At 37.0% G+C, this 14,077-nt stretch overlaps 1 protein-coding gene across 24 annotated transcripts in view; it reads right to left on the minus strand.

Moving 5' to 3' along the window:
- ZMYM2 (zinc finger MYM-type containing 2) overlaps positions 1-14,077 on the minus strand; it is a 103,938-nt gene that overhangs the window by 60,183 nt on the left and 29,678 nt on the right. For all 24 annotated transcript variants that reach the window (XR_016463381.1, XR_016463383.1, XR_016463384.1 and 21 more), the window contains 3 exons: positions 10,383-10,671; positions 6,917-7,082; positions 5,961-6,173 (listed from right to left, as the gene is read on the minus strand). Coding sequence is in view for 17 of the 24 variants with exons in the window: in XM_090133858.1 (XP_089989984.1) it covers positions 5,961-6,173; positions 6,917-7,082; positions 10,383-10,671 (668 nt within the window). In the remaining 7 variants the exon portion in view is untranslated. The remainder of the gene's footprint in view (positions 1-5,960; positions 6,174-6,916; positions 7,083-10,382; positions 10,672-14,077) is intronic.

Consider the following 14,077-nt stretch of genomic DNA (forward strand, 5'->3'; position numbering starts at 1 on the left):
ACAACTGTAAACTCTTCCTTGCTCCAGCTGAAGACTTTAAGATTACTAGCACCTCAAAAGCATTCACACAAGCCTGAACAGCAAAGGTTGAAGTACTTGCTTCTGTGGCCCCTGAACACCAAGCAATTTGTGTTTCATCTGAACAAGATGAACAACCAAGTAAACAGCACGTGCAGTAACTTTTCTCTGGCATCACTCACTGCTCGTGCTTCCCTCTCTTTCTGTCAATTTCATTTCCACTCTCCACTTTAGGGAAATCAGAGCTGAATATCCCTTCTTCCCTCACCTCAAAAAGTTACTGAGTGGAAACTTCTCCTGTTTCAGATCTGTGGTTTGCCTTTTCTCAACCTTCTTCAATGATCCCAGGTGCTGCAGTACACTGATGAGGCTATTCCCATTCTAACATCAATACCTAGACACATCATCTCCTTGCTTCTTCTCCATAATAATTTCTTGTGCTTCCATGCAGAACACATCTCAAAATTCTGTTGTAAGTACTTCAAAAAACGTACTTCTGATTTTCCTACTTCACTTTATTTACAATACATGGGAGAGGGGGGAAATATCCTGAGCACTTACTAATATATCTATGTAGTGTGGTTTTTTTTGTTTTGGTTTTTAATTGAAGAGCAACAGACTTCGCATTTGAAGACAGACATTTGAAATGGTAAAATAAAGGGTATTAGAATAGGATATCTTCCAGAGCAACTTGATTTGTATCAGAGACACAAGAAATTGGAGGTGTAAAAATCAAGTGGCCTCAAGAAACTAAACAACAAAAAATCCACAAGAAAAACAAAATCTGAGCAGGAAGGAAGTGGAAATGACATTAGTCTTTATTTGTCAAGAAACGGCTATTTAAACTATGGGAGATAAGGTAGAAAACATCCAGTTATTTCCATTTGTAGAGGCATACACAGTAACAGATTTGAGATTATTTAAGCTGAGTGATAAATAAAACAGGTTACTTAATACTAGACTAAGTATTACTTGAAGTTCAGACATTGGGAAAAGTTTTTCCACTGAGGGGGTGGTAATGTGCTGGAACAGGCTGCCCAGAGAAGCTGAGGATGCCCTGCCCCTGGAGGTGTTTAAGGCCAGGTTGGATGGGGCCCTGAGCAATCTATTCTAGTACTTGATCAAGCAGTTGGCAACCCTGCCTGTGGCAGGGGGGTAGAAGTTGATGATCCTTGTTTCTTCCAACCCACGCCATTCTAGGATTCTATGCAGTCAAACAGAAGTAATTTGCAACCTGAGAAAGAGGGTCTACCATTAAATCAGTTTGATTGAAATGGCTGAAACCACAACACTGTCTCTTTGAAAAGACCAGAAATAATTTAAAAAAAAAAAAAAAAAAAAGAAGAACCTGAGAAATCAGTTTTTCTAGGGGCTGCTCAACTCTCACAGCTACAGCTACTAGTTTTACCAGCTGTACTTACTGAAACAGCCATTTATAACAAGAGGTTAAAGAGCAGCGACAACTGCAGGAAGCAAATCATGTAACTATTTGTATCACCAAAAAAAAAAAAATCCACCAAAACAAAAAACCACCCAACCAAATCCCCCCAAAAACAGAAGTACAGATCAGTCTTAATACCTAAGAAAGATGGAAAAATCACAGATGATGCATGAATCAAGTTAAAAACCCTAAACACTTGACTATAATACTATGCAACAAGACATTTTAGCAAAGCATTGAATAAATTTTAAATTAGTAAATATCAGTACCTTCTGTGAGAGTAAATATGAACTTTAATAATAACGCTGCATTGCAGAACAGGTATGTATGTAATAGCATACACCGAAGGTTCTTAAGTCTCTGTACACATAAAGCAGATGGAACAAGTTTTAAGGAGATTTTCACAGAACAAATTGTTAGGCAAAGAATGGAGACAAAGTAAGAAAACACAGCTGTCAGGGTTGGGCTTTTCCCATTGCTTTTCTGTAAGCGAATAGATAGCTTGAAGGAATGGCACAGCTTGGCTAGTCTTGAAGCCCATTCAAAAAGCCTTCATCTAAACAAGCAAGACAACCCAATATACTTGCATTCAGTGCTGAAGGAAAATTTTCACTAGTTAAAAGATACTGCAAAGCTATTTTTTGTGACAGCACATGAAGACCACTACTTTTAAGAAGCACTCAAAGCAACAAAGTCCAATGATATTTTAACAAGAATTTTAGTTACAGAAACAAGAAGAAAAGTAAGCAATAAAGAAAGAAAAAAGTAAAGAAACATTAGCAAAGCATCAAATGCCTTTCACGCCAGAATCAAGAGCACTGGACTGATTAGGCCAGTAAGCAAAGCAGTTAAAGAATGCAGCTGGAATTCAGAAGGTGTTGCTGGTTGCACAAGCCAAGTCATGGAATTCACTTGTTCCTTAGAACAAGGTTGTCAGATCCATACCTGCTCCAACAAACCAGGGCACAAACAAGATTGAAACTACCTTGAAAACAAAGGTGATTATTTTTCTTGGTACAGAGTATTTACAATATTATCTGGAGCAGAACCACTGAAACAGTGTATGTAACTGCTTTGGTTAATGTCTTCATTGCAAGCATATTTGAGTTCTGTTTCAATTTGTTGCACATATACTGATTTTTAAAATGGATAATTTCTTGTTATAATGATGGGACACCTACTCAAAGACATCAAAGTATGTCAGCATTTGCACAGTTTTGTAGGCAATATAGTCACCTCCTTGCCAGATACTAATCTCATTTATCTCCAGGTTATTTTTAGTTTTCTTTTTGCATCTTTAAGTGCTTGTCTCCCTAGATGTGAAGAGCCAGAACCTCAGCTCAATACAATTAAGTAGTAGTTGTTGTTTTTAGGTTTACAAAATAATAAATAAATAAATAAATCTGCTTCCAATAAGGATTTTCTTTTGACATCAGTTTACCTAAACTGTCATAGTGACTGTGTCTTTAAGGAGGAAGGGTTTTAATATCATTTTCTCTCTTTTTTTTTTTATTTTTAATTAAACAGCTTGACTTGCACTTAGCTGTTTCCATGAACTGCTACTTTACTATCAGGAAACTATCTTGTTCTTGCATATAGTCAGTGATCAGTAGTTAGCCTATGACTATCTAAATTTTTATGGGTTTTTTCCCCCTTGAGAGCATAATATTTTCCATAGTGAAAGAAACTTCAGCTCTGCAATTTCATCAGTTGTAGGCAAGAAAAGAGCCGTCTCCTATCAAGAGAGCAGAAAACAGCACATAGTATTCAAGATCACGTGTCTCACAATTTTGAAGCAGATTCTGCAATAGTACATATGAAGCCACAGGCATCCATGGCTTTTAAACATGATTTAGGCACTTCAGAGAAAGACCTAATCCCCATGGCAGGAAATATTCTTATTTCCCTGCTTCCCACCAATGCAGTCTAAAGCAGAGAAAAGAAACTCTTCATAAACAATCACTTGTGCTCAGTGGCCATTCCAACAGCCACAGCAATTTTTATTATGCACATTTTAGAAAAGAAGAAAAACTGCCCATGTTAAGTTGATAAAAGTTGATTGTTCAAATCAGTGTAATATTTATTCAAAAAATAGGGATGAGGTATATAGATAGGTACAAGTAGTAAAAACCAGTTTTCGTTTATTGCTGCTACAAAAGTAAAGCATAGTGATAGTCTTATGACATTTACAATATAAACTGCTTAACACAAAGCTCGTACCAGCAAAACCTATTTATTTTACAGTAACGTAAGAAAACATTTGCTGAAACTTATGTGACACACAGTAACAAGTTGTATAGCACAACGCTGAAATCAAATGACATCAACTTTTCCTACATTATTGACTCCAGTGTTTATTTCAGTATGTAACAGCAACTCTCCCATTATTCTCTCCTTCCTTAACAGCCAGATCTGAATCAAAAATTTCCAAGAAAATTACTATTAGTTACTACTGCATAAAGAAACCTATCAGTTACCCATCATGGCCCAATGAGTTGTCAGTGACATTTTCCAAAATCTAAATTCCTTTTCAAAAACAGAATTCCTTGAATACATTCAGTTCAAAACCCTTAATGAAAATGGAAGCTTAAATGAACCTCGCTAGACAACTAGATACTTTGAAATACTAACTGCTGCACCCTGAGCAACTTTGGCACCTACAACAACATAATAAAAAAGCTCCTAATTCAAAATTAGTTTCCTTAAAAACACCCCCAAATCTCACGCTCCGTGAGCATTTGAAATCTACCAGTGATTAATTACATTTAATCACCAGTCCAAACAAGATGTACATAAGCACTAGAGTTAAGCTTTGCACAGCCTGTTACAGTTTCCCAGCACCAAGAAAAAAATATTAAGAACTTGTTTGAATAAAGCCTCCTGTCAGAACTGAATGCACCAAAACAATGCGTGTTTCTGAATTTTAAAAGCTTCTCTTAAGGATCTGCACAATAATGTGCAATATCCACCACTAGTTATGAAGATGCCAATGCTCTGCAAACTGTTCCTCCTCCCCAAATCAAACTACAATATGCAACTTGCTACCCACATCCTTCCCAATCTCAAATACACATCTAAACACAATGTAAAAAAAAAAACATCTGAACAGAGTACAGTCTGTAATGGAAGTACAGATTTATCATTCAACCTCTCAAAATTCCACGTTCATTTCTTAATTCCATATGCAGTGCATGTTATACTGGTTGTGTGGGAATGTCTCAAGTTCAAAGTTAATCTCATGCCTTTTTGTTTCTTCGAGAGACAGTATTCAACGTTTCTTCAAGTCTTCCCATGGCTTCTGGGCATGCCTATGTTTTTAGTATCTTGGAAACCTATCCTGTCCCTTTTGGATTAGCTGTGACAAAAGAACAATGCTCATGTTATGTTTTCAGTTACGCTATTTACATACGCATGTTTCCAGTATTGCTGTTTGCACATTCCATATACATAAGAACAGACAACCCCAAAAGTAGCAAAACTGAATGTCCTAATACAAAATACAAACATACATGATGCAACACTACAGAACTTATAAACATCCAGTGCTGGTTTCTTGTTTCTCTTGGGTCACTGGTTTCTTAAAAACAGAAGGAGATTAAGAACGAACCTCAAAGCAACGTGCAGCACTGGGGCCACTCACATAGTCAAGTGTAAGCTTAAAATCAGGTAAAGAAATTAATTCCTAGTAAAACAGTAATTTCAGATTTCACAGCACTATTACTAGAAACTCAAAGCAGTATACACTGAGAAAAAGAGATAACAAGATCTCCAAATTGCACATAATCCCCCAAAGTATTTAATATTTCAAATATTGTGATCATCATTTAAACCTTCCAACCAGTATTAGCACTGGTTCAGAGCTAAGTTGGCTCTGTAAAATGTAAAGTGCATCACTACTCACCATCAGATTTCTTGATTTGGAATTATTTTTAAGCATAAGAATAAATAAAACCCAAACCAAGTAAAAATGAAAACAGAAAATTTAGCACACAGAACAATGAAAGCAACTATCAATTTCAAAATCTTATGCTGTACAGTGAAGGAGATTAGACACAGTATAGGTATACAGTCAACGTGTTAGACTATTCTCACAGCATCCAAACTACATGCCCTGTGTATTTTTCAAAGTTTCAACTGCATACAAGCCAGCTTTTCTATCCAGAAAAGAACACTGCTTGGGGACTAATAAGCTTGCATGACAGGCTTGTTATTAATACACTCCTAAATGATACACCCATTAGAAAGAAAGAAATTAAGAGAAGGGTTAATTGCAGTGATATATGATTTATAACAAATAGGTACTGGTATTATAGTAACATCAAAAGAAAGCCAATAGTAAAAGACCTACTTGGGTTAGTTTGTCCCTATTCTTGCACTCATTTCATTTCTAGAAATTTTTGTTACTTAAGACTTGAAGATTAAAAAACTGTGTTACAAATAACAGCATACATTTAATGAGTATTAATGTTTCGCTTAAATTTATAGGTTAAGAAATAATTACCTGCTTGTATTCACCAACGCAGTTCTGACAGCAGAATCTTTTCTGCTGACCATCAATAGTGAGAGTATTGTTTCCAGCTCCTTTACTGGGCAAATACTCCCCACAATGCTCACAGCAATTCATTATTAAACCGTTTGCCATCCTGTATCTATTGAAGCAGTGGTCACTGCACAGCTTATGAGTCATATTTTTAAAGCTAACTTCATGACGAATCTAAAAAACAAAAAATAAAAGTACTCCATCAACACACAAGCACAAAGTTGCCTCAGAAAAGCCAGAAATCTCACATTCAAGCACAATAACTAAAAACAGATTTTACTAGCTCAAAGAATAATTTAAGAACAGATCATATAATACAGAAATAGACATTTATTTTCTTTCTGAAGTTATAGAAAAAACTTAGACACATTTGTTCTTGTTGCCTACAAGCAAAGATCAGAGAAGAATGTAATAATTGGATATCTAGAAGAATTACTATTTTATAAAATATTTCTGTAGAGAGATATATGCATTAAAAGTTGTGTATAGTAATAATCTGAACTACAGTGGGTCCAGTAATGGCATCAAAAAAACCACAAAACATTATTAAGAATTTAAAACTAAGTATATGGTATTTACTCCAAAGTATATGCAAAATATTTCAAAATATGGGATAAAAAAAATCATCTGTATATCCTGACTTCTTAAACTGCAAGGCTCAATGACTCATAAAATGTTGAAAGCAACCACTTCATTTTTCTTAGAAGTTCAACAAAGTCAACAAGAGTAATTTTAATCTGAACTATTCTCTCTCTTCATTCTCTCTTCACAAATATTAAGCCTGTCTCATTGCATATGAAAACACTGAATCATATTTTGCACCTCATAATTTTCAGTTCTCTCATTTGTAAACTGATACTATTAGAACTATTGTCATTACTAAGGATAAGAGTAGAATCAAACAAAACCAATCAGACCTCGGTTAGTTTACCACAGATAGTGCATCTTGATTTATTCAAAGCTCCTTTTGAAGGATTCTGTTTATCTTCATAGAAGGATAAACACGATGTACTGCAGAACTCCTGGAAAGACTCACTTGAATCAACTTGAGCAACGATGGTACCTTTCATTGTTGTTATATCTCTGAAAAACAAAAAAAATCCTCTAGAGTGTATGTATATAAACATGTATCGCCAAACAAGAACCCTTTACAGCTTGAAACATTCATTCTTCCTTTTAATGCTTCCATTTCAAGTCAGTTTTGTGGGTGTAGAGTTGTTCACATGCCAAACAAATATCTTCTAACTAAAATTATTAAAACTCTACCAAAAGCTTGCCCAGAAGCCTTCTCACTTGAAATTTCAAGAACAGTTAATAATACCACTAAAGATCCAAATCATCTGAATAGTTCAGCTGTCCACAAAGCTGCACCTATTTAATGCATTAAACCAAACAAATAACCATCAATAATATTAATCTGAAATACACAAATCCTCTTCTCCCCTCTTCCCACCAAAGTTAATTTCAAACTTTGATCTTCCACTGTGTGCTGCACACGTAACAAAAACCACATTCATCAGCCAGCCTTTCTCTTCAGGTCTCTCAGCTTTGTAAGGCTGTCCCACTGGTAGTTCACTCTTAATTCCAAACTATCATATTCTATGAACTAGAAGTAAGGAGAAGAAACAGATGTCTTCTTCTGTGCCCTCTAATCCAAAGAAATATTTTATTGATGTACAGGAAGTGCTACTAGGCAGAGAAAATAAAACATGGACTGGCTAAGTTTGGCTCTGTATTATAAGTGACTGAGAGCTATAACAGACATGCCCCACTCATACATGGAGCTCTAAAAGTAGGATGAGTGAGAAAAATGCTGTATGCCTCCCTGAACAGACTCCTCTGAAAGCAGGCCAACAAGAAAGCTGGAAATGGACTCTATCAGGAATTGGAATGGCAGGACAAGGGGGAACAGCTTTAAACTAAAAGAGGAGAGATTTCAATCAGATATCAGGAAGAAATTATTTAATCAGAAAGTGGTAGTAAGACACCGGCACAGCTCCCAAAGAAGCTGTGGATGCCTCATTCCCTAGGCACTCAAGGCCAGGTTGGATGGGGCTCCGGGCATCCTCAGCTATTGGGCAGCAATCCAGCCCATGGCAGGCAATTGGAACCCAATGGGCTTTAAGGTCACTTCCAACCCAAACCACTTTATGATTTACACAAATAAACTCGTACCATCCTCTCAGCATTACCACTTGCAAGTCTGCCTCCCATCGAAGGAAACTCAGCAGCTTTTGGTTTGCTTTTCAGCAAGCTAGAGGAGATTCGGTTTAGGGAGTGACACACTTCTGGTCTGCAAAACAAAGCCAAAGCTCCTGCCCTGAGGATCTTAAGAGTTTCTGGCTGGATTCTATAAGGATTTATAAATACAATTACCTCTCATCAAAGTAGATGATCAAAAAGCAGTATTTAAGGGAGTTTTAAACTGCATACAGGGAAAAAGGTGTTGTTGTTTTTTACAATAAGGGTAGTGAAGCAATGAAACACATTGCCCAGTGATGGAATAGTTGCACTGTCCCTAGAGATACTCAAGGTCAGGCTTGAAAGATACCAGGTTTGCTAGCTTGGAGAAGTTCCCCACTTGAAAAGTGAAGAACAACATCACCTCAAGAAGCATCTAAGTGTGACTTCACATAGGTTTCTTAGAAATCAAACAACTATGCAAACTATTTTAGACAATGCAAAAAAGCTAGGAATCTGCTATTTTCCCATGATTCACAAATAAAGCATTTTCATGTTGCTGCTTACAGTGCACTGGTAAGTATATCCAAAGAACAATTCTCAAGAGAACACTAAGTTAGCCATGAGTTTTCAAGATTTAGTCAGAAACAAAAAGATTACTCTTCAGCTTTATCTATGATCTACGGTGGAATATTTAACATACAAAAGGTGCATAAAAAGGAATCAGTGTGAGAAAGAGTACATGAGAAAGAGTACAGTACTCTTAATTAGCTCCGTAGAGGTAATTGCTCAGAGAACTGGAGCTTTTACATCTATTTTAAAAGGGCTAAAATGTTAAAACTGAGATACTTAAGTGTACCAAGGTATGAAAACAGAGGGTATAAATACTTCCTATATTTTGATTCTCATGAGAAATGAAAATAGACTGATCTGAATGAATACAAGCCATGTATCCACCTCACTGCATGTTAATATAAAGCTTCCATTAGCTTAAATACACGATTCTGTGATTAAGCTACAATCATCTTCTCCAAAACATACATTAATAAAGACAGTCCTTACTAGAAGTCTTCTTTAGTTTGGTAAGAATTAATCATTCAATTAGTGTCAGTGCAGGGCATACTAGACTGAGATTTTACTGGAAAAGATGCAGAAAAAATACGAATACCTCAGAACTGGTATACCAACAGAACAAAACAGTACAGCTAGTATACCCAGCACTAGAAAAATAAAATCACAGAATCACAGAAAGGTTTGGGTTAGAAGGGACCTTTAGTTCCAACCCCCCTGCTATAGGCAGGGACACCTCTCTAGACCAAGTTGTTCAAAGCCCCATCCAGCCTGGCCTTGAATGCCTCCAAAGAGAGGGCATCCACAACCTCTCTGGACAACCTATTCCAGTGTCTCACTATACTTACAGTAAAGAATTTCTTCCTAATATGTAGGCTAAATCTACTCTCTTCCAGTTTAAAGCCACTATGCTGCATCCCGTCACTACATGTCCTTATAAAAAGTCCCTCCCCAGCTTTCCCCTAGGCCCCTTCAGATAACTGCTATCTTGGAATTTCCCTTTGGCAATTTTGAGCTATGGAAACAGTGAAAAATTACAAGTCAAACCTATCCAATAATTCAGAATAAGCCGCTTTGAAGTATGCTTGTCACCCTTTCTACTATCCCCTTAAGTTACAACTTGAAAAGTTGTCATTGTTGCACATACTCTATGGGACAAAGCTTCTCCTCTACATACACAGTCAACACTGAAAGAGTTCGGTTTTCAGTTTCTGCTTTTTTAGATCTCTTGACTTTGTATCTTCTACTTTCAAAATGAATGGTTTCTGTGCAAACGGTCTACTCTTTTCACGAGAATTTTTTTATCTAAAGAATATATTCTGCCACAGGATACAACTCAGACAACCTTCACCTCCCTGCCTCCCCCACCAAACCCTCCTTTTCTCCACCCTCAAAATCCCTAGTTTGTGTTTGTCTTCCATGGAAATAACCTGCCCTTACTCTGAATTCAAACTTATTTTGTTCTTGTGTGAACAGTAAATTCAACATTTCCAAATGACATTAAAATGACAGTATATACAATACTTCTGTAGTCAAATCTTATATCATTAACAATACAATTATCATGAATACATGAGAATCACAAGTATTACTGGATTTAGCTGCTAAGGTAAAAAAAAAAAAATCCCTTACTTTCTGCACATGACACAAAGTTTCTTTGGAGTGGGCTTGTGTGAGAATGATGAGAGGCAGGTAGTAGAACAAAAAAGATGAGCTGATCCTTTCCGTTGATAAGCAGTCTGTCCCTTTTGCAAAGGCTTTTTGCAGTTTGCACATGTAACTTTAACCTGTTTAGAAGGCGGTGGCTGCTGAGTAGAAGGCTGGAAGATCTGTTTGGGTAGTGATGCTACTGGTGACAAAGAATCCACACCTGGTTGCTTTTGATTCCTAGGAAATGAAGCTGACTGGGATATCCAAGAATCTTCAGTAAAGAAAAAAAAAAGTTAAGTGAGCAAAACATGAGCATATGCAGAAAATTATATGGTCATTATTATTTTTTTTCCTGGAACTAATAATTATAGTGGCATTTTAGAAATTCAGATTCAAAATTCACTTTCATGGTACCACTCTCCTCTGCTGAAAAAAGCTTCAGAACACGAACAAGACTCATTCTACATCTCATGACAATTCACTTGCACTGTGTTTGCAAACGGACAATTTATCTCCCAACCAACAGAACTGCAACTACCAAGGCTCAAGACACAAGCTTTCCAAATTTATCAACAAAAGTATAAAATCTTAAGATTTGCATTAGTTATTTTATTCTCAAGTGAGCTTTAGTGCACAACTGATAAAGTTACTTAGTCCTGCCTCTGTAGCAAATCATAGAGTTGAGGTCTTCCATAGTAGTCTCTTGGTCTAGCCTGCAGCCAAAAAATTGTACTGTGTCATTTCTATCTGTGTCACTGATTACTGTAGAGCTTGCTTCTAACATGACAGTCTTCTCAACACAACAAATAACACTTAATCTGCAAACTAGCATAGCCATGAGAGTTTCAAGTTTTTTTCAGTAGAAATCTATGCCCTTAGAAAATAACATTCCATTAAGTCCTGGCAGTAAACAATTCCATGTCCTTCTGCTCTAGACTTCACTAGTCTTTCAACTGTATTTTTGGACAACAAACTGTTATGGAACTATGCCACTTTTGACACATCTTTTATAGTGTGACATTTTAAAGAACAGTCTGCATATCTGCTGGGTAGAAAATTTTACCCGAGTTCTTTTTACGCACCTGGAAACGTTGCATGCTGCTGGTTAAATTACATCATCAGTATCTTGGTTTGAATCAAGAAACACAGCTTGGACAAGAAAAATATACAGTTCTGTCCTCCAATAAAATTTGAATTCTAGGCTTTTCAACGGAACGCAAGCTTTCATTTTAATAACTATCACCACAGCTCAGGAACTTTGAGCTTCAAAAGGATACCAGGAATGATACATTACTTGAGTATAAAACAAAACATGAATAAGAACTTCTTTTCACTGTAACAAACCATTTACAAGCTATTTTCAGTAGGATGTGTCAGCTACTCCAAGTACTCTCACGGAACTTGGGACTTACCTTTCAAGCCTGTGATTCCACTCATTTAGACAGGTATTTCACTATACATACTACTTCACACACATAGCTACCACTCTATCTGGCAGTAGCTCTGCTACTATTTTTAAGTTTGAACAGAATTTACTGAAACTAAATAGAAATACTCAAGTCTTCAACACCCTATTCAGTAGGTTCCTGGAGTGTTAAACTAGCACTATCAAGTCATGAAGATTATTTTAAACTCTGCAACTTCAGACAAGATCTTAATCTACAGACTCCAGTAAATGCCTATAACTTAATATTAAGAGCCATTACCTTGACCCATAATCATTCATTAAACTGTATGAGGAAACAGTGCCATCTATTTTCTAAACTAGCCCTTCCCACAAAGGATCTTACTAAAAAGTTATTCTGCTGCATATTCTGCTACCAAAAAAATAGCAACAAAGTTGTAAGCAAAATGGAAGATCCCTGGCAAGTAGAAGACCATTTCCCAGTGTGACTTTCTAGCTGCCAAGGATGTCCTACTTTTCAGAACGGTAAGGCAAGTCAGAAATTGACTTGCTTCCTCTAATAGACATTGTATTGCATTTCTCCTTCAAACGTATCACAAAAACTTTTTTTTTCCTGTATCACATCTTCTTAGACAACATTTCTTACCTCATGACTTTTCTTCACATCTAATTTTTTAACTACACTAACTCCTCCAGCTTATATGCTCTACAAAAGACCTCTAAAATTGGCTTTTCCTGTCCTTGGACTGAGACAATATATCACACATCCTTAACTGCTTTCTGATCAGTTTCCATGCCCCAGTGCCCTTATGTCTTCATCCTTCAGGTTTCTATCTCCAATTCTTCCCTCTAATGGTCAAGTTTATGAGGCCACGCAGTTTCATGTTCAACTTCTTCTTAACTATAATGGCTATTCCTATTTTTTTTTTAATTCATTCCTGCTCTAAATTGCTATAAAATTATTCCTTGTTACCACTTGCACCAATACATTCATTTGTAGCACTATCTTGCAAAAAAAAAAAAAAAATCGGCTCAATGAAATGATGCCTTTCAAATTTATTTTCTTAAATTTATTTTACAAAGCAGAAGAAACTACTAGCATAACTTAGGGCAGAAGTAAAAGATAGTTATGAAGTTTTGTAGAGGTATGCAGCCCTTGAAACATACTCAAGTATATCTGCATTAATAACCTGCTTCACATTTAATTTACCAATTGTTCATTCTGTTCTTGGAGCAGTTCTGAGGCACAAAAATTAGATTCCATTCAGAACAGCAAGACCTGAGTTCCATTCCAAAAGCACCCGAAATACATGCCTCAGAACTTACTAGGGGCATTAAGTTCTGAATTAATATGTAGGGCATAAGGTTCTGTATTATACACCTACCTTCTCCTATACAGTGGAGGCTTTTAGCCCAAGGAAACACCACCAATACAGTATAAATTTTACTAACCATGTACAATGGATTTGTGCCCACATAAAATGGACTTCAAGAGCAACAGCATCAACAACTCTGATTTACTGTTTTTCTAATATGTAGATGTCACATGTCCTAGCTCCTTTATTAACAGGAAGAAGAAAAAAAAAGCATCAGGAAAACAATACTCTATGTTTGCATCTTCAAGGCTTCAAATCCTCCAAAAAGGAAGCAAACAAATCATGGAAGCACAGAACCACCGAGGATAGCGGGGACCTCACGGTCCCTCCGCTTAACCCTTGCTCCAGCAGGGACACCCAGAGCAGGCACCCAGGACGACCTCCAGGTGGCTTCAGCAGATCCCCAAGGAGGAGACCCCACAGCCCCCGGGCAGCCTGTGCCCGTGCTCTGTCACCTGCACAGCACAGCAGTACTCCTGGTGTTCAGCATTTCAGTTTGTGCCCACTGCCTCTTATTCTGGCACTGGATGTGACTGAAAAGAATCTGGCTCCATTCTCTTTGCACCCTCCTTTAGATATTTGTACACATTGCTACTATCACTGAGAAGCACATGCAAGTCTCTAGAAGAAAAAGGAAGGAACTTCTGAAGGAAAAAATAAAATGGAAATATGTATCTTGAAAATCTTTCCTGTTAAACATCTTTATCGGTGACACTGAGAGGGGGAACGAGTGCCCCCCTCTGCAAGTTTGCTGATGACACCCAAGCTGTGTGATGTGGCTGACACACCCAAAGGACAAGATGCCATCCAGAGACACCCAGACAGGTTCAAGAACTGGGCCCAGGTGAACATTTTAAGGCTCAACAAATCTAAATGTAGGACCTCTCTGGATAATC

Source organism: Phasianus colchicus, chromosome 1 (assembly GCF_987193195.1).
Source record: "Phasianus colchicus chromosome 1, bPhaCol1.hap1.1, whole genome shotgun sequence".
NCBI lineage: Eukaryota > Metazoa > Chordata > Aves > Galliformes > Phasianidae > Phasianus > Phasianus colchicus.